A 22054-nucleotide genomic window follows, 5' to 3' on the forward strand; every position below is an offset into this window, starting at 1 on the left:
GTTTGCCCGTATCCCCAACCCTCACCAAGTCTTACTCAACCACTTCCTGATGTTACTGATCTACATTGGTTCCCAGTCACCTAGTACCCCAGTTTTAAATTCTCAGTCTTGTGTATAAATGCATTCCTGACTTTTATATTGCAACTCTGTTACCTTCTTGAACCCTACCCAGTGACAGAACTTTTGGTTCCTCTGTATCTCATCTCTTGGGAAATCCATTCTCCACTAGCCATCTTTTTACCCCTCTTTCAATAGCTGTGTTTTCAGTCATCTAGTTCCTACACATTGAAATCCCCTACCTTAAGTTTTCAGCCTCTCTAACTCAAATACAGACAGAAAGTGCTGGAGAAACGTGGCAGGTATGGCAGTAACTGTGGAGAGAGAAACAGACCATGGGTCAAGTAGTATGACCCTTCTTCCAAATAGGAGTCATACTGGACTTAAAATATTAACTGTTTTTTGTTTTTTCTTCACAGATGCTGCTAAACCTACTTGAGTTTCTCTAGCATTTTGCTTTTATTTCAAATTTCTAACATCTGCAGTATTTTGCTTCTATTCTTCTCTAACTCCTCCTTCTTTAAAATGCTCCTTTAAATCTTACTTCATTGACCAAATGTATTTAGTGTCTAGTTTGAGTTTTAACCTTCTGTCAAATATCTTGAAATGATTTTATATGATAATGCTGTATGAAGACAAATATGTTGATTTGAATCACTTCTAATGAGTTTTTTGTTTTTAAAAAGTATTTGCTGTCAAACTGAGTTTTTATGTTGGTAGTTTTCTGGTCATTTTATTGCTGTACATCAGTTTTAGAAATGAATGCATTATCCAGCAGTGTGTTTTGTTTTGCACTGCTGTTTTCTACAGTGTTTCTAATCAAGTTTTTTTTTAAAGAATGACTCTTTGCAATATGTAAAGTGGAATGTTTTTGTGCTGTCAGAATGAATGTGATTTTAGACAAAATCTCCTTTGAGCAAAGCTTTGCCTAAATGAGCTGGTGGAGAGGTATCTTTAGGGATTTTTTTAAGTCTCTATACATCTAATAAATCCGCTTTCATTCTCTAAATAGGAGACTGGGATAAGACAATGGATAGATTCAGTTGAAGAGCTGACAAGAACATGTCTGACTAATAACATCCTTTTGGTAGTTTAACTTTTATTCTTCTTTTGCACTTTTTATCTCCAATATATCAATATTAGTTCATTCAGAAGATGATCCAGTGTTTATGTCTGCTAGAGTTTTTGGATGATTAGGGGGATTTTGGGAGACTGGACTGGGAAATCAAACTTTCAATGGCATGTAGAGGCAAAGGCCGAGCATTTAGATCAGTGCTGGGATTTAATTCCCACCTCAGCGTCTTCCTACCTAATTCCCTATCTATTTGATTTGCAGTAGATACCAGTACATATGTTGGAGCAATTCAGCACAAGAGCGGTTTATTTGGATGATCAGCCCTCTTCTCCATTTTTGCCTGTGACTATTCTTAACATTTAAATATCAGTTCCCTGCTCTATCTCTAAATGCTTTTAACACCTTTAGTCAACAATATCCTATTGAATCTCAACTGGACTCTTTTCATTTGTCTTCGGCAAGTTATTAGAGTACAGCTACAGCATTTACACCTACCTGACAATGTGGAAAATTGTCCCAGTATGTCCTATCTTCAAAAGCATGACACGTTTGACCAAGTTAATTACATGAGTGAAAACAGAAGTTGCTGGAAAAGCTCAGCAGGTGTGGCAGCATCTGTGAAGAAAAATTAGAGTTAACATTTCGGGACTGGTGACTCTTCGTCAGAACTAGTCAATTACAGCCCCATCAGCATGCCGTCAATCAACAGCAAAGTAGGGTCATCAATAATGCTGTCAAGGTACACTTACTCACCTACCACCTACTCAACAATGCTCCGGATGTCATTACAACTTAGCACAAAAATGGAAGAAAGCTGTATCCTAGAGGCGAAGTGAGAGTGATTGCCCTTGATACCAAGACATCAGCTGACTGAGTGTAGCATTAACGGAGTCATAACAAAATTGAAGTCCATGGAAACCACGGGTGAATTTTTCTTTGTCCTAGGCCCAACTATCTGCAGTTGCTTTTTCAATATGGGATGTTTGCTCAAGAGTGCACAGTTCCCAGTACCATTGATTTCCACCAATACCATTCATTTCCACCAATACCATTCATTTCCACCAATACCATTCACATCTACTCATACTGAAGCAGACTGTCTCTCTGTACAGTAAAAGCTGTACAGCGCTCAGATTCAAGTGGCAGATGACATTCATGTCATAAAAGTCCTAGCCAATGAGAGAACTGTGTTATCTTTCCTTAACTTCTAGTGACATTGCCATCATTGAATTCCCCACCATCAACACATTGGAGACCAAATTAAGTTTAACTAGACACCATAAAGAGCTGTAGCTGCAAGACCAAGTCAGAAGTAGAGAGTGGTTACTCCTCAGACACTACCTGTCATCTGTTATCAGGAGTTTGATGAAACACTGTTTGCTTGCCTGAATTAGTGCAACTCCATCAACACTCAACCTTAAGCATTCACTCTTTCCAGCACTGGTTCACAATGGCAACAGCAAGTACCTTTTACAAAATGTGTAAATACAACTTGCTAAGTCTCCTTCAAGAGCACCTGCCAAATCTGCAACCTCCATGATATGTTGCTTTTAATCTCAGGAGCCTAGACCCCAAACTCTCTGCTACATTATCCAACAATTGAATTTTTGATATTCTTTCATGAGGACCACAACATTGCTACAACATACCCACTTCTGAGTTTAATGGAAATGCATTTGGAATCAATGAGAACCATACTTTTGGAAGGTGGGAATTAGTTGATGCAGAGGTTGGATATTTATTGGCTCAAATAATATCCTTGGAAAATGTTGTGTAGGTCTTTGCAAATTTATCTTAACTATACTCCAAATTTAACTTTTTGCAGTACATATTTTCCAAAGTTTGGGAATCTGGCCATTGAAACTGGTCCCATTTTTGAGTAGTTGTTCAAGTAGATATTATAAAAACCATATATTTTTATTTTTCTGTATTTTGATTGTGGACTAAAATATAAAAATTTTTAAAAATTGTGGGAAAGATAACTTGATGTTAAATGTACAGTAATCTTATGGTCATTGTAAGTGCTGTTTACACTGCACAGTTTATTCAAGCAGTGGGGGAGCTTATTGCAGATGAACTGGTGTGTACAAACGGAGATTGGGCCAGCAACAAGTAGCTAATTGATGTTTTGGAATTATGACCCATTGCTGATGAAAAAGGCCTTCTGCCTGCCAAAAAGTATGTGATTGCCTCCCAGGTAGCTAAATAGTTTTAGTGTGAATGTTTGATGCAGAAACCATCAGACCTCCAGAAAAGAAACTGCTATCCTCTCTGCAGCAAAGAAAAACTCACGTCTGCAGAAAGACAACTTATTTTCCATTATCAGTTGCTGTAAGCTTTGGCTCTTAACAAGTAAGTCAGAGATTCTTTAAATGTAAACCTGTACCTTTCTGCATGCAAGTGAAAGTGCCTGTAGAAGGAAGATTGAGGAGCAGCACGTGCCTGACACACCAAAAGGATCATCTCAGCTGTCAACAGGGAGCACTGAATTGCCTTTCTAATTTTTCCCTCTCCCTATGACCTACACTTCTTCGTGCCTATCTATACATGTGTGTAAGAGGAGTTTTATAAGGAAATTGATGTTTTAAGAAGCAAAATTCTGTGTTGGTGTTTGATTCATTGCTTATGTGCAGCTAGTATCTGTTTTATAGTAAATAGTCATCCTTGGTCTGTGCTTTCTGTCAAACGTGGTCTAAAAGTCAGACAAATTGGGAAATTTTGGTTACCTTTATAGAGTTTTTAACTTTTGTGACGACTCCCAGGAATAGCAGGACTTGATTTGCAGCACATGACTCCAGTGAGTTAGAACAATAAAGTGGTCATTGCAGCATCAAAACTGTTGCTGTCCCATTGCCTGCTAGCAAGTGCTTGACAGAGAGCTCTTATTTGGATGTAACTTGTTTTAACCCAGAAAGTGACAAGATTGTGCTGAATCAGTGAAACAGCCTGGACTTGTTTGACAGCAGATCCATTTTGTTATGATGAATGAGGGCAGTTATACAGTTAATGGTGCAGCCTTGGAGAGTGCTGTTGAGCACAGAGCCCTAGGGATTCAGGTACATAGTGCTTTGAAAGTTGTGTCCCAGGTAGATGGTGGTAAAGAAGGCATTTGGCATGCTTGCCTTCAGTGCTCAGTCAATTGAGTACAGGAGGTGGGACATCATATTGCAGTTGTACAGGATGCTGGTGAGGCCACATTTGGAGCACAATGCACAGTTCTGGTCACCTGCTGTAGGAAAGATATCTCTAAATTGAATAGAGTTCAGAAAAGATTTACAAGGATGAAAAAGGGTCTAGGCCCAAATCATCAGCTTTCCTACTCCTCTGATGCAGCGTGGCCTGTTGTGTTCATCCAGTTCTACATCTTGTTATCTCTTTACAAGGATGTTACCAGGATTGGAGGGTTTGAGTTATAAGGAGAGGCTGGATAGGCTGGGTATTCTTTAATTGGAGCATAGGAAATTTGTAGATGTTTTTAAAATCATGAGGGAATAAATAAGATCAATAGCAAATTCTTTCTCTGAGGGTGCAAGAGTTAAAAACTAGAGGGCATAATTTTAAGGTCAAAGGAGAACGATTTAAGAGACCTGAGAGGCAACTTTTTCACACAGAAGGTATAGAATGAACTATCAGACCAAGTGATAGATGCAGGCACCGTTACAACATTTAAAAGACATTAAATAGGTGCATGAAAGGTAAAGATTTGGAGGAATTTGAGCCAAATGCAGGCAAACAAAACCAGTTTAGTTTAGAAAACTCAGGCAGCCTCAACAAGTTGGTCCAGAGGGTCTATTTCTGTGCTGTACAATTCTAGGATAATCACCACCATCCACAGCCCCAAGGACTTACTGTGATTAGAACTAACATGGAAGGAAGGAGATCAAAGTCACACAAGGCATTGCTCGAAACAGAGCAGTTATGAACCAAGGCGGAGTTCCTGTCTTCTCACAAAGAGCATAGCTTCCACAGGCTGAGGCTCTCTTATCTGAAAATATCAGCACCTCCTCGAAGATGTGGTTCCTGTTGGCTCTAATGGCCATCATGTGAAATGATGCCTTAATACATACTGCTCCCAATTCTTCCCATATTCTCTTCCATTCTCACAATTCCTCTTCTTCTGTTGACGTGGGCTTGTCAGGTCAAATGGCCTCTTCTGTGCTTTGAACATTTTATGATCTGCTCTAACAAGATCAGATTCCCTACCAATATTTCCGATAACCTCAGCTGAGGATTTCTCTACACCTTGGTTAACTGAGGCCTTGATATTCTATTTCCTCTACTACTGCTTTTGCCCTTTTATTCTCCCTCCCAGAATGATTATGACTCTCCTGTTCCCTTCTGTCAGCCTCTTCAACAATGGATCATTATCACTACCTGTACCATGATGCCACCATCAAATACATCTTGCCATCACTTTTTAGCATCAAGTAGACATATTTCTTTCTTTCATAACTACCTCAACTGCTCCTTGGACAGATTAAACTTCCCTTGTTTTTTTTTCACAGCACCTTCCAAGGCAAGTGTTATTGTGCAATACCCTCCCATTTAACCCCTCCTTTCCCACTACCCAGGAGCCCATACTCTAAGCATACTGTTCACAATGCTCATGATTTTGTATTCTCCACATTTGGAAGACCAAATGCAGACTGAGTGATCCAGTTGTGCAACATCTTCATTCACAAGCGTGGCTCCAAAATCATTTCTAAAGCCTGCTGACCTCTCTATCCTAAACTGTTTAAATTAAACTCAATATAAGTTTGCCAAACAGCACCTTACCTTCCTACTAGGCACTTCCCAGCCTTCAAAAATCAATATTGAGTTAAACAGTTGTAAATTAAACAGTCTAATCCTGCTAGTTTCTACTTAGACCTCCTCTTAAACCATCTTTTATTTCTCCTGTTGTACATTACCATCTCTGGGGGTTTTGTATTACATCATATTTCTTGTCATTCGATTGGTTTTGTACTTCACCCTGTCACAGACTGTCCCTTTTGTACAAACCCCACATCTTCCACAGCCCACATACTTGCTTTAAAACCCGATAGCCTTTCATCAGAACTGGATGAAAGATGTATCGACTTGAAATGGTGACTCTATTTCTGTCTTCACAGTTGCCACCAGACGTGCTGAGTTTTTCCAGTGTTTTCTGTTCTTCTATCAGATTCATAGCATCCACAAAATTTTAACTTGTAATAACTTTCAGTTTCTCATAGTGCACTGTCTCTTTAAAATCAGTCGAGATTGTGTCATGCAGGTGCAAGCAGGCTACTCAGAGATATGAAATCTGGAAGTCAATGTTAATTGTTGGAATTTAGTTCTGATGACGGATTCCAGCTCACTTGTTTCACTGCTGGAAATTGCCCACAAAATTCCACCCCATGGCTCAGAAGCCACTGGGTCCTCATAAGCATTCCACCTCCACATTCGAAAATTCTTTCTCTCTTGTATATTTTGTGAAATGCAGTTCTAATACTGGTTACTAAAACTTAAATCTAAAATAAATTAAAGTTCATTCGTATTTAAAAATCTTATTGTGCCATTGATTTATGGTAAACCCTGTGTATCTGGGGAGCCATTCTTAATGAGGGATGTGTTCTGTTGTAGTCAGAGACACCAAAAGTTCACTCATTTTGACACAAGATTCTGGTGTTTATGTTCAGATAATTAAATGTCGCAATGTCCTGATGCATTCTGTCGAAATGCGTGTGTCTACCGAATGGTTAGATAACTATGTACAGAAGACCGTTGTACTTCTACAGGCGTTTCAACACATCAGTGAAGCAAAAACAGCTATCAGAATTATACAAGAGGTAAAAATACAATGCATTTTATGAAAAAATAAATTTTATTTGTCAATAACTAACTATTATTTGAAGGCCCTTACAAAATCAATACCTGCAATAAAGGCTGAACCTCAGTAACCATTGCTTCAAGCATCTGATTTATAAAATAATGAAAAATCCAATGGCATACAAATGAAATTAGGGATAGTATTAGATTCAAAAGATGAGATGTATGAAATGGCCAGAAAAAGCCCCAAGCCTGAGGATTCGGAGCATTTTAACCTTCAGCAAAAGTTTGATCATGCGGTGAAAAATTTAGTATGAGGCTAAAATCGCAGCCTTCATGGAAACTGACTATAAAATCTACAAATATGTGAAAAGATAAAGATTAATAAAGATAATTGTTTGTCCTTTATAGACAGGTGAAAGTATAACATTTTTTTAAAAAGGCAGAAGAATTGAACACATACTTTGGTTCTGTCTTCACAAAAGAGGGCAAAATAACCTCCTAGAAATATTAGGGAACGAAATGACAGCGAAGAAATGAAAGACATCAATAAGAAAGTGGCACTGGTAAAATTAATGAGATTGAAGACTGACAAATCAGCAGGGCCTAATCTACATCCTAGTGTAATAAAGGAAGCAGGCCTGGAAATATTGGATGTATTGATGATGACTTTGTGAAGTTCTACAGACTGTAGAGTAATTTATACAAATTGGAGTTTGGCAAATGTAGCAAAAAAAAATCAGAATTGCAGACCAGAGATGAAGGGTCTGGGCCCAAAATGTCAGCTTTTGTGCTCCTAAGATGCTGCTTGGCCTGCTGTCTTCATCCAGCTCCACACTTTGTTATCTTGGAATTGCAGACCAGTTTGCCTAACCTCAGTGGTGGAGAAAGTGTTAGAGTCTGTATAAAAGATGTGATAACAAAACATTTGGGAACTTTTCTGAAAACAAAAACTACTGGAGATCATAGCAGATCAGGCAGCCTCTGTGGAGAGAAGGCAAGCTAACGTTTGAGTCTAGATGATTCTTCATCAGAGTTGAAGTGAAGTGTGGAAGAGGCATGCGATAGTGGGGTGGGGGTTTGTTGGAGAGCTGGGAGAGAAAGAATGCTGATAGTTCAGATTAAGTGATTGGAAAGCGAGAATGGTGGAACAATGGTGTATCTAACTGCCAGACTGAAAAGAACAGACAGTCCCACTGGGTAGGGGAGAGGGGAGAGAATGTAACAAGTAAGGCTAAAAGAAAGGGAAGGAATGGGTTCACAATCTGAAGGTATTGAACGCAGTATTGAGCCCAGAAGGTTGTAAAGTGCCTAGTTTGTAGATGAAATGTTGCTCCTCTAGTTTTCGCTGTGATTCATTGGTGCTTTGCAGCATGCCGAGGACAGACAGGTGGACATGCATCACCCAGTCCTCTTTCTTTACTTGTTACAGTCTCTGTTACAGGGTCCTGTCTCCCCTCCCAACACTCCATTGAGACTGTCTGTTCATTCCAGTCTGCCATTCTCACATTCTGATCGCTTAATCTGAACTACCAACACCCTTTATCCTCCAGCAATCCCCTCCACTATTGCACAAATGCTGCACACACCCACCATCACCCCCCCAACACACAAACATATATACACACACACACCCCTACTTCACTTCAGTTCTGATGGAGAGTCATCTAGACTTGAAACATTAGCTTGCTTTCTTTCCATGGTTGCTGTCTGACTGTCTGTGATCTCCAGCATTGTTTTGTTTTTAGCACAGATTCCAGCATTTGCAATAGTTTACTCCTACATTTAGAAACCGTTAACAGGGTTGGGCAAAGCCAGCGTACATTTATGAAAGACAAACCATGCTTAAAAACACTAGTGGAGTTTTGAAGATATAACTAATAGAACAGATAAGGGAGAACTTGTCCATGTGGTGAATTTGGATTTTCAGAAGACTTATGATAAGGTTCCTCCTAAAAGGTTAGCTAAAGAGGCAAAGTTAAAGCACATGGGATGGGGGTAATATGAAAAGATCGAGATTTGGTTGTCAGGCAAGAAACAGAGAGTGGGAATAATTTGGGTCTTTTTCTGAGTCACAGGTAGTGACTAGCAGCATACCTCAAAGATTGGTGCTTGGGCCCCAGCTGTTCACAATATATGTGAATGACCTGGATGAGGGAAACAAATGCATTTCCAAGTTTGCTGATTACACAAAACTGGGCAGGGTTATGAGTTGTAGAGAGAATCTAAAGAAGCTTCAAGGTGATTTAGACAAGTTGAATGAGTAAGCAAACACATGGCAGATGCAACACAGCATGACTATACATAAAGTTATACACTGGTGTGAAAACAGGAAGAATATATTTTAAAAAGTAATAAATTGGGAAGTGTGGATTATGTAAAGGAACCTGGGTGTCCTTGTACACCAGTAAGTGAAATTAGATAGGCGGGTAAAGCAAGCAATTAGGAAAGTAGATGATATTTTGACCTTCATTACAAAAGGATTGAAATTTTCAAAATTGTGTGTGGGCTGAACAGAGTAAATACAAGGAGAAGCCTTGTAAAAAACAAAAATGAAAGGGCATTGTTTTAATATAATGTGAAAAAAAAACGTTTTCATACAGTGAGTTATTAGGCTGTGGAATGTATTTCCTGGAAATGGTGGAGGTAGGTTCAGTTGAGGCATTAAAGAGGACATTGGCATTTTTTTGGATAGTAATAGGGTGCAGGGATAAGGGGGAAAGCAGGAGATTGACACTGGATAATATAGTCAGCGCAGGCAGTATGGATTGGATGGCTTACTGCAGTTATACAGGTCCTTGGTGAGACCACAACCTGGAGTATTGCATGCAGCTTTGCTCTCCCAACCTAAGAAAAGATGTATTTGCCACAGAGGGAGTGCAGCGGAGGTTCATTTGGCTAATACCAGGGATGGCAGGGCTGTTCTGTGAGAGGAAAGATTGGTTCAACTGGGCCTGTATTTAGAAGAATGGGAGGGAAATCCGATTGAAATGTATAAAAATTCCAGCAGGGCTGGACAGTCTAGATGCAGATAAGACATTCTCCCTGGTTGAGGAAGTTAAAAACAGAGTATATAATTTCAGGATTATGGGCTAGGCTGTTTAGGATAAAAATGACGAAAGATTTCACTCAAAGGGTAGTCAACATGTCAAATTCTATGCTACAGAAGGCTGTGGAGGCCAAGCCACTTAATATATTCAAGAAAGAGATAGACACATTTCCAAATTTTAAAGGCACTGGGGGAACGGGGGAAAGCAGAAATGGGGCCTTGAGATCGAGGATTAGTCACAATCCTATTGAATGGTAAAATGACTCAAAGGAACGAATCGCCTACTCCTCCTCCTAGTTATGTTTCTATTACAGGCACTTTTTAAAAAAGCAAAGTTGATCTCTTTTTAATTAGCATTGTCCTTGGATTAGGAATGAGTAAATCATCCAATGCAATGCTCTCGTGATGTAACTGTATAACTGTATTATGGGTAGATAGATATATTGTTGCCTCTGCAAACCTCTGCAGTAAACTAAATTTGTTGATGCTGGTGAAATAAATATGCTTCTTGCAGTTAAATAATTTTATGCATTTAACCCCTGCCGCTGGCTTTGATTTCAAAATAATTAGAAAGAGGTGCACGTAAGAAACATGCATGATTTTTATGGTTTATTTTCCATTTGTAAACTATATGTAGAATTATACTATATGTGGAAATGTATAGTTACTATATGTAAACTATCAAATTAAATAAACCATGATTAATATAAAATAATATACATATTAAACATATCAATTCTAAGTATATTTCATTTGATTTAGAAATCCTATAAATATAAAGATGTGCATGTAAGAAGTGCAAATGAATAAATTGGTGATCTAGCAATGTCTGTGGAGAGAAACAGAATTAACATTTTAAATCCAATGACGCTTCAGAACTGAAATTCATGAGTTTTATGCTGCTGAGAGGTGGTGTAGCAAGTGGAACAGAAGTGTAGGTCAAGGAAAGGTTGGAAGGAATTGGAAATCAAAGATGTCATTAAACAAAAGACAAAGGAACTGATGAAAGATCTAATGAAGGCTCACTACACTCAAAATATAAACTCTGTTTTTCTCTCATTAAGTCATACAGCACAGAAACAGACTCTTCAGTTCAATTTGTCAGTGCCAACCAGACATCCCAATCTGACCTAGCCCCATTTGCCAGCTTCTAGTCCATATCCCTCTAAACCCTTCCAGTTCAGATACCCATCCAGTTGCCTTTTAAATGTTGTAATTGTAGCCATCTCCATCACTTCCTCTGGCAGCTCATTTCATACATGCACCACCCTCTGCGTGAAAAAGTTACCCCTCAGGGCCTTTTTAAATCTTTCCCCCTCACATTAAACTTACGCTCCCGAGTTTTGGACTCCCCTACCCTATGAAAAAGACCTTGGCCATTCACCCTATCCAAGCCCATTATGACAAAGGGCTACACAAGGTCACCCTCAGCCTCCGATTTTCCAGGGAAAAAAGCCCAGCCTATTCAGTCTCTCCCTATAGTTTAAACCCGCCAGCCAAGGCAACATCCTTCTAAGTCTTTTCCACACCATCTCAAGTTTAACAACACCCTTCATTTAGAAAGGTAAGCAGAATTGTATGTAATATTCTAAAAGTGGCCTCACTGACATAAAAACCGAAAGAACTGAGGAAGGGTCACCAGACCCGAAACGTTAACTGTGTTTTTTCCCTTCTCAGAAGCTGCCAGACCTGCTGAGCTTCTCCAGCAACTTTGGTTTTGGGCCTCACCAATGCCTTGTACACCCGCAACATGACATCCCAGCTCCTGTACGCAACGTTCTGATGAATAAGGGCAAAGTGCAGTGCCTTCTTCGCTATCCTGTGACCTCACCTTCAAGGTCTCTTTGTTCAGCAACACTCCCCAGGCTGCTATGGCTAACTGTATATGTCCTGCCCGGGTTTACCTTACCAAAATGCAACACCTCATACTTATCTAAATTAAACTCGCCACAGAAGCTGCTGGACCTGCTGTGTTTCTCCTGCGCTCTCTTTTTGTTTCAGATTTGTTTATGAGGAAGTGATAATGGTTGTGAAGCAGGTTGGGTACAGACCCAGAGTAGCTGTTAATGCATATAGATTAAATGTGACCTCTGACTGAAATTGAAACCGAGGAAAACAAGATATAGGCACAGAGAAGGTGGATGGTAAGGAGAGGGAGGAAATATCAGAAGTGAAGGAACAAGTTTACGGTCAATGCTAACCATTTAATCAGTCATTATGATGAACGGTAGCCAATTGGATTTGCAAAAATCAGACATTTGCCATCCAGTATTACCTGTAATCTACAGCCACCGATAAAATGCACAATGGGAAAGGTAAATATTGGATATAGATCATTATGGGTTGTTCTATAAACATCCACAATAACGACACTGAGCATCTGTGTTTGACTGGATATATTTGTCTTAGATGGGGTGCAGCACAAATTTACCAGAATGACACTGAGGCTTAAAGGATTCATTTATGGGGATAGATTATATAAACATGAGTAACTTGTCTAAGAAAATCTCCAAAAAATGTGATTTTAGATCTCTTTGTGCAATCTATGACCTACATATACAACTACAGTAATAACTAACATTAGAGATTAAATATGAACAATATGTAGCCCAGATGGGAAGAGTGCTCTGTTCCTTTCTAACCCCATTACTCCACAAATCACAACATAAAGTTAATTACTTACCCAGTTTCCAATTGTCTGGTTATATGCTTTCTCCATATAAGACTGAGAAAAAAATTTATCAGTCAGGTTTCTTTATGGGGCTTAAAATTATTGATTTATTATGAAACAGAATTATTCAACAAAGTTGCAAAACTGGTTAACACACCTCAATATACCACGTAAAGGGGAAGAAATAAATTGCTATCTGTAGAGATTCATGCTGCGAGTAAAAAAACGAAGCCAATAACGGATTGTTTTGGATAGAGCAAATATGAAGTGTGGAATGTTCGGATGGCTTTCAATCTATCATTCTGACACTAGACATCTTGGGTCTTGTCTTTTGGGTCTTGGTAGATACAGCTTAGTCAGGAAACCACAACATCAAAAAACTTTCCAGATGTTCTTCAGGAGTATAATCAGATTTCACAGTGGGTGCATGACCAATGTTACAAAAATGCAGAGAGGTGAGTTGGACAGCCTTGCCCTCAGTAGACCTATCCATAATGATAACAAAACAAGGAAGCATTATAGCATCCAAGCAGATGAGACCAAGCAGTTAGCCTCATTAATTAGTAATTAGTTGTGTACTTTCTCAGAAATTCTTCTTAAAATTTCCAATGTGCCGTTGCATTGACTGCTTTAAAATAAAACAATCCAGACATCCAAGAACTTGAAATAAATCAGTATTTCCCTACTACTTCAAAACTCAAGTACTCAAACACATTAAATATGAAGCCTTCATAACAGTAATGTAAAATTTAATGTATAATTTGAGACAGATTCTCTTTTTGGATCAATAGATTGCTTCATCGGACTGGCAAGTGCAGCTAACAGAAACTGATGCAGTGGATGCAGTGAACTTTACAGATGAGATAGATGCTGGAGAGATCTCAAATGCTGAATTAGAACTACTTAGAGAATGGATGCAGGAGTTGCATTTCACAGTGGAAGAACAAGAGGGTTTGGACGCGCAAGTATGATAATCAAGTTTACGATTTTAAAGAAATGATCCCACTAGCATCAAATTATTAACCATAAAGTTATTTTATTATTTATTCTTCCATGTGATGTGGGGTTGATGGCTAGGCCAGCATTTAATTCCCATCCCAAATTGCTCTTGAGAAGATGGTAGTGAGGTGCTTCCTTGAACAACTGGTTGGGAATTTGAGGATTTTGACGATGAAGAAATTGTGTTATCTTTCTAACTCAGAATGGAATGTGACATGGAAGGGTGATTGTGGGTGGTGGTACTCCCATACATTTACTGCCTTGTCCTTCTAAGATGCACTGGACCCCAGATGTTAGTTAGGAGAACTTTGCAGTGTTGACAGTACTGGGTTTGCCATTGTCATTTCCTGTGCCTAGATCAGTACTGGGTGGAGACTCACCAGATTAATCCCTGGGGTGGCAGGATTGTTTTATGAGGAGAGAACAAGGAAACCACTTCACAGTTTCAAAGAATGACTGGTGGTCTCATTAAAGCTGACAGAATTCTTGCAGGGTGTAACAGTATAGGTAAGATGTTTCCCCTGGCTGGTGGCTCTCAAAGCAGTGGATGTAAACTCAGGACAGTGGGTATACCATTTGAGACTGAGGTGAGAAATTTCTTCACTCAGAGGGTGGTGAATCTTTGGAATTCTTTGCCCCAGAGGGCTGTACAACGAGTTGTTCAAGTCTGAGACCAATGACCAATTAAGGGGTGTGGGGCTATTGGTATTGGCAAAATGATCAGCTAAATGATCTAGAATGGTGGCGTGGGTATGATGGGCTGAATGGCCTACTCCTGCTCATATTCCTGTGTTGCCACAGTACTCATATTGCTGGTGAATAGCAATACCCAGGATGTTAAGTGTGGGATTCAGCCATGGTAATGCCTTTGAATGTCAACGGACAGTGGTTAGATTCTCTGTTGTTGGAAGTGATTATTGCTTGATGCTTGTGTGTCATAAATGGTAAATGTTGCATGACAGCCCAAATCTGAAGAGTGGCCAGGTTTTGCTGCACATGGATACAGACTGGTTCAGTATTTGAGGAGTCACACATAGTGGCGAGTAATGTGGAATGATCAGTGAACGTTCTCACTTTTGATGTAATATGATTTTACTTAACAGGTGTTAGTGCATCAGCTTATAATCAGGCTTTCCTTGATGCTGCTGTTGGATAATATTTAGGTGTTTCAGAAGTTACATATATTTAGTTTCTGTTTCCTGTTTACATTCCTGCATTATTAATTCATTACTTTGTCCTATTAAAGCATTTAAACCGTTTGAATACATTCAAAGAATTTTTGAAGCAAAACAAAGAACTTAAAAATGTGCTTCACGAAGAGGTTGAACAGTTGTATGATGTTGAGAGAAGGTGGAAAAATGGTGTACAGACTGTGAAAGATCAAGATTCAGTGAAGTGGAATCTGGAGGAAAATGAAGGTAATAATGGCAAAGACAAATAATGTTTATTTTATTCATTCTTTTGTTCTTTAGTTCAAAGTGATTTTAAAAAATGGTTTCTGTACAGAATATAGGATACATGTAAACATCTGAACAGTATCGGTTGGCAGACATCTCAACTCTGGATGGCAAAACAGGAGAGGATGATCCATGCTGATATACTTGTGCATCCAGATTAAAACATAAGAACTCGGAACAGGAGTAGACAATCTAGCCCCTTGAGCGTGCTCTGCCATTTGATATGACCATGGCTGATCTCATTTTACCCTCAACTCCACTTTCTTGCCCATTCCCCATAACCCTTTAACCCATTACCAATTAAGAATCTGTCTGTCTTCTCCTTAAATTTGCATGATATCCTAGCATCTTTCGCTCTCTGGGCTGGTGAATTCCACAGATTCACAACCTTTTGACAGAATTAATTTCTCCCCATCTCTGTTTTAAATCTGCTACCTGTTACCTTAGACTATGATTTCTCTTTCTGGATTACCCCACAAGAGAAGACATCTTTTCTACATCTACTTTGTCAATTCCTTTCAGCAGCTTATAAACCTCGATTAGATTTGCTCTCATTCTTCTGAACTCCAGAGAATACAGATCTAAACTGCTCAAAGTCTATTCATAAGACAAACACCTCTATCTCTGAAACAATCTCGTCAACCCCGTCTGAACTGCCTCCAATGCAACTACATTCCTTCTCAAGTAAGGGGACCAAAATTAAACACAATTAAGTACACGGAGTGCAGTCTCACTAATTCATGTACCGTTGAACCAGCACTTCTCTGCTTTTACACTCTATTGCTTTAGTAATAAACAACAAAATTCAATCTGCCTTCTTTTATGACCTGCAGTACCTGTCTACTACTTTTCTCTGATGACTGCTGGATAATGGTCAACAAAGGAGACTTTATCTCAGAAAAGATGGCTCTACTCAAATCAGAAATTACATTTACACCCATAACATCATGAACGTCATGCTTAACATTTACACTTGACAGTTTAAATGTTTGCTAAAATTACGGAATGTTGAAGATTTGGGTCTTAGTTTTAAGGCTGTATTGACAGACAGTTAGCCGAAGCAATAAAAAGATAAGAAATGGAATCTCGGACAAAGGGGTTGGCAAACAAGTTGCCATATATTGTTTTGAAGGAAATGCATTCATTCTGACCTTCGTTCCCAGTTACACATTGTCACGTACTTATTAACTATCAATGACCGTATCCATGAGAAATAAGAATATAAAGGGTCCTGAGCTTTTCTTAATAAATTGTGCTGAGAATCAGGTTTGGAAAGGAAGGCTATGTCTTAATCCAGCAAAACCATATGCAGTAATCGTTGAACAGTCTATTGCATTGTAAATCAATTGCTTAAAGACATTGGCCAGAATCTCATTGCAGCGAAGGATCCACCTGCTACTGGCTGTGAGCCATGTGTCAACTGTGAGAGTCATGGAGCTGTACAGCATGGAAATTGACTCTTCGGTCCAACTTGTCCATGCCTACCAGATATCCTAAGTTAATCTAGTCTGATTCGCCAGTATTTGGCCCATATCCCTCTAAACCTTTACTGAATGTTTCCAGAATGAGCTGCTACTCTTTCAGCCAGAAGCAAGAGTGAGTGATCCGTCTCGGCTTCTCCTGAGATTCTCAAAATCACGGATTCAAGTATTCAACATATTCAATTCACTCCATGTGATCAAGAAATTGCTGAAGGTGTTGTCTGCAATAAAAGCTAAGGACCCTAACAACATCTCAGCAGCAGTACTGAAGACTTGCATAGAACTAGCTGCACCCTTAGGCCAAGGTGTTCATTTCAGATACAACACTGAAGTCAGTATTGACTCCTTTATGAGCTCACTTCCAGGTAGTTCTTGTGGTACATTATATAAAGAAAAGCTAGATAACATGGCAGGGGGTAAACTTTCATATAGAAGCCCTGTGAATGATACAGCAATAAAAGCAGCAACTCTAGTAGGCAGCCCTGGAACTTCTCTAGATGTGCTTTTTGTTCATTCACTCACAAGATTGCCTGGGTCAGCAAGAATTTACTTTCTCATTAATTAATAATTACCTAGAGGGCAATTAAGAGTCAACCACATTGCAGTGGGTCTGGAATCAAATGCAGGCTAGACCGGATAAGGACAATAGATATCCTGTCCTAAAGGGCATTAGTGAACCAGATGGTTTTTTCCCTAACAATCTGTAATTGTTTCATGGTCATCATTAAACTTCTAATTCCATATTTGTTTGGATTTAATTTCCACAATCTGCCATGGTGGGACTTGAACCTTGTCTGTGGATTAATAGGTTAACGATACTACCGCTAGAACATCACCCCCCCCCCATTCTGGCCTTAGCTAAGATAGCATTACAAAAGTCCTGAGAATTACACAAATATTGTATCTATATTTCTAGAAACTATGGTCAACATGTGCTTGGTAAGTAGAAATAGGACTTTGGAAATTCTGTTCAAAATGTTTTGTGCAAACTAATGACAACCATGCTTTCAGTGCATATAATGGCTCTATGTTCTACCACACACTCTAATGCAGGAGTGTCCCACTGTCAAGTAATAATTAGATCATGAAATCTGTAAAAGGACATTACCTTTTACAGAAAAAGCATTGGTGCAGGGAATATTGGACATATATTGCTGAATAACATAATTGGCCAAGCCAAGTCACTGATCATGACCAAAATCAGAAATTGCTGGATCAACTCAACCAGTCTGGTAGTATCTGTGGAGAGAAAGCAGAGATAACATTTCAAGTCCAGGGACCCGTCTTCGGTTCTGAACTCTGTTTTCTCTCCACCGATGATGCAGCACCTGCTAAGTTTTTACAACAATTTCTGATTTTGTTTCTGATTTCCAGCATCTGCAGTTCTTTGGTTTGTATTTTTCACTTATCGTGATGTAGCCCAAAGGTTTGAAAAACCACAAATTCAGGTGAAGAAATGATTTGGTAAAATGGTTCACCGGGTTGAATATGAAGTTACTGAGAATGTTATGGTATTAAACTACAGCCATCATGTGTTTGAACCGAAACAGAGGGGCCCTTTTCCTATTGTTGACAAGCAAGCCTATCTGTATGCTTTTTACCAATTCACAAGAGGAGAAAGAAATGTAAAGACACAAGGTGGCATTAAGTTAATGTGTTTATTGGAGAATGATGAAAGTTTGAGAATTAATTTCAATACATTGTTTGATTTACAGGTATAAAGACATCATCGAGATGCTGATGCTTGTATCACTAATTGCATGTGGATTTGTATGTGGAAACAATGTTGCCTCTCTGCTGATGGAGTCAGAAGACAAACTGTGATTCTACACAATGGTTCATTGCTGGTCCTAGAACGAAGAGTACTACTGCTTGTCATTATTAAACAGTTACCAAGCCACACTTGGTCCTCGTGTGGACTGAGGATATTAATGGAGAATAATTATTGGGTTATTGCATCAGAAGTGAGAAATTAGATAGAGATTTCATTGTTCTCAAGGACCAGTCTGTAAAATGCATTTGTCAAACATGTATATAGTGAGGATAATAGTTTGGTTTAATCTCTTATCAATAAAACCTTTTCTTTTTATACAATTGGAATTAATAACTTGAGTTTAATTGTTATGCTATATTGTATGATATTGGATAATAATTTATCAGATGCTGTGCTTTAGATTATTTTAAAGGACTTTTTTCATCAGAAGCTTGATTAAATACTATCATATTAGGAGTTAGGAAAGATGAACAAATTACCAAGAAGGGCATCCATCTCAGGGATAACTTGTATTATTGTCAAATCAACTATTTTGAGCCACAGTGACATTTACAAATTCCCTATGTTAGCAGAAAGAGTTGTGGGCAAGTATAAATGTGTAATAGCAAAAATGTTGGAACGAGATTGTGTAGGACTTGTGATGCTTGTCACCAGGAATAGATGCATGAATCATTCTATAATATTCTCAAGCATAAGATACTCAAGCCTAAGAAACAGTAGAGATAGAGCCTACTTCACTGGACCTGTGCATCAAGTAGTACATTAAAATGTGCAAATGAAATAGAAAATGAATTATCTCATTTGGGAAAATTGTACAGTTGAATGAAGAATTGAGTTAATAAATGTATCAACAATCAGATTCTATAAATGTGAGTACCAAGTGCCCCACTGTAGGATCAACTATGGACATCTTGTCCATTTCATACTGTTCAATCTGAATCTCCAAATTTTCCTCTGGATCTGGAGACCTCTTTGTGTCACACATGCTGTGTGTGCTTGTATATATCCCACCAGAAGAATATGTTGAATTATGTTGTATGTAACCAGTATGTTCAAAACTCTGGTGCAGCCGCACTTGGAGTATTGTGTAGTTCTGGTCGCTGCATTATAGGAAGGATGTGGGAGCATTGGAAAGGGTGCAGAGGAGATTTACCAGGATGTTGCCTGGTATGGAGGCAAGGTCTTATGAGGAAAGGCTGAGTGACTTGAGGCTGTTTTCGTTAGAAGGTTAAGAGGTGACCTAACAGAGACATACAAGATGATCAGAGGATTAGATAGGGTGGACAGTGAGAGCCTTTTTCCTCAGGTGGAAATGGCTAGCACGAGGAGACATAGCTTTAAATTGAGAGGTGATAGATATAGGACAGATGTCAGGGGTAGATCCTTTACTCAGAGAGCAGTAAGGGCCTGCCTGCATCAGTAGTGGACCTGCCAAGTTTAAGGGCATTTAAATGGTCATTGGATAAACATTTGGATGGTAATGGAATAGTGTAGGTTAGATCGCTACAGTTTGGTTTCACAGATTGGCGCAACATCAAGGGCCAAAGGGCCTGTACTGCACTGTAGTGTGAGAGATAGTGGGAACTGCAGATGCCGGAGAATCCAAGATAACAAAGTGTGGAGGTGGACGAACACAGCAGGCCAAGCAGCATCTCAGGGGCACAAAAGCTGACATTTCGGGCCTAGACCCTTCTTCAGAAATTTCCTTCATTTCTGAAGAAGGGTCTAGGCCCGAAAGGTCAGTTTTCCTGCTCCTGAGATGCTGCTTGGCCTGCTGTGTTCGTCCACCTCCACACTTTGTTATCTTGGATTCTCCAGCATCTGCAGTTCCCACTATCTGTAGAATGGAGAGTAATGAGTTTGTATTTGTGCAAGGAACAAGGAGATAGCTATTGCTAATGTGAAGCTAATTGTAGTAGGATATCATATACTTTTGTAGAAAAAATATCAATGTATGAAATGCATATCATTGCCTTTATCGAAACAGATGATTTTTGTATAGGAAGAAAGTAAAACAAGTATTGTCTTTTCACCCAAACTAAGTTTTATCGTATGTAAATGAATGTCCACCATCAGTACCAAATAGCTGTGTTGTATCTTGCTGTACATTTTAGTTTGGCTCCTGGTTATAATACTGAACAAAAACCTTAATCCTCAAAATTACATTATGACTGTTGCATCAACTGGTTGCACATTGTTCTGTGACGCAGGCTGGGGTCCCTCTAGTGGCAAGGTTTGGACCAGCATTTAATTGACCACGATCCTTTAGACAATCTCTGGCACGGTGCCCTTCTTCACCACAATTAAAGCATTTCCGTAAGCCTCCAGGGTCCTACCGTTCCATGTGACCATAGGTGGGGGCTCCTCGTCCATGCCCGAGTCACCTCTTATTAGTCCCCTGGCCATCAGAACAGCCTCCTTTAACTCATCTCATCCTCTTCCACCCCCCCACCACCATTTTGTGGTTCGGGCAAATCTGAATGTATAGTGGGTTGGAAAAGCATCAGTATTAGATTTTTCTCCTCCTCATTATGTAACCTGTGTATTTGCTGCTTGTGGGTAGTTTGGAACAGCTCCTGGTGGCCATCCCCAGGCTGATAATCCCCTATACACTAGACTATATCCCTTGGCTGTTGAACATTGTAAGGGTTGGTATAAGTAATGTTGGGAGGTAGGTGTTTCCTCCTAGTGATTGAGGGGGAACATAGAGGAAGTGGGCTTTTCTCCTGCCCTTCTCTCCAGAGGAAAACCCCATTCCCCTGAGTCCTCCTCTCCCTATCTGGCTGCTTTGTCTGTCAGCTAGTCCTTCCCAGTCAACGTTCACCATTTTCCTCCTCAAAAGGTGGGGTTGCAAATGCACATGTTATCCCTCTTTGTGCTGATATTTGACTTGCAACTTCACATTGTATAGTCACTAAGGACCCCTTGCACTCCTGCACTGACTTGTGCACTACGTTCATAGCTGTGGTCAAATCACTACATTGTTTCTTTGACTCTTTTTCTGCTCTTGGCCTATTATAGTTCCTTCTTTACTTCTTTTCCCCCATCAATTTCTCACACTGCATTTGATACAGATTCATCTGCATGAGGTCGACATCTCTGTCTTTGCAAATTCCCAACCATTTCCATCAGTCACATCTCAAGTTTGGTCCCACTGTTTGCAGCTTCATCTCTCACTGTTGGCTTTCCACCTAGTCTTCCAACATACAGCCTACTGCTGTCACTTTCTGCACTTGCTTAAAATCCCTTTTTTGCATACTATCCTTTGCAACCATCATTTTTCTGATGAAGAGTCTAGGCCTGAAACGTCAGCATTTGTGCTCCCAAGATGCTGCTTGGCCTGCTGTGTTCATCCAGCTCCACACCTTGTTATCTAGGAACTGGAGAAGGACATTCAACCTATCAAGTCTCTGCCATTCAGTTAGACCATGGTTAAACTGATTGTGACCTAAATTTTGCTTTTTGGCCAGCCCCATTCTCCTTGTGACCTTTGACTCCCTTGAGTGAAATTAGGAAACATTTCTCCCTGCAAATAGTGGTTGCACATTTCCTGGATTTAAGACCATTTTTGTGGCTGCAAAATGTTAGCATGAAATAAAAGCACAGATGAATCTAGAAAAGCTTGTGTTCAAAGTGATGAATTAAACTAAGGTAACATTTGTTTTTCACATTCTTAATTCTTGTTAAATGCATAAAAACAT

The 22054-nt window shown here is 39.4% G+C and overlaps 1 protein-coding gene across 6 annotated transcripts in view; it reads left to right on the top strand.

Annotated features, from left to right (window-relative positions):
* Nucleotides 1-18673, top strand: part of LOC125457317 (uncharacterized protein CXorf38-like) — a 32688-nt gene extending 14015 nt beyond the window's left edge. For 2 of the 6 annotated variants that reach the window (XM_048541384.1, XM_048541385.1), the window contains exons 4-8: nucleotides 1070-1144; nucleotides 6793-6942; nucleotides 13434-13607; nucleotides 14888-15059; nucleotides 18295-18673. In XM_048541384.1, coding sequence (XP_048397341.1) covers nucleotides 1070-1144; nucleotides 6793-6942; nucleotides 13434-13607; nucleotides 14888-15059; nucleotides 18295-18320 — 597 coding nt within the window. In that variant the 3' untranslated portion in view covers nucleotides 18321-18673. The remainder of the gene's footprint in view (nucleotides 1-1069; nucleotides 1145-6792; nucleotides 6943-13433; nucleotides 13608-14887; nucleotides 15060-18294) is intronic. The other 4 variants (XM_048541388.1, XM_048541390.1, XM_048541386.1 and 1 more) reach the window with 2 other exon arrangements.
* The last annotated feature ends 3381 nt before the right edge of the window (nucleotides 18674-22054 follow it).

This window comes from Stegostoma tigrinum, chromosome 12 (genome assembly GCF_030684315.1).
Source record: "Stegostoma tigrinum isolate sSteTig4 chromosome 12, sSteTig4.hap1, whole genome shotgun sequence".
Classification (NCBI taxonomy): Eukaryota; Metazoa; Chordata; class Chondrichthyes; order Orectolobiformes; family Stegostomatidae; genus Stegostoma; species Stegostoma tigrinum.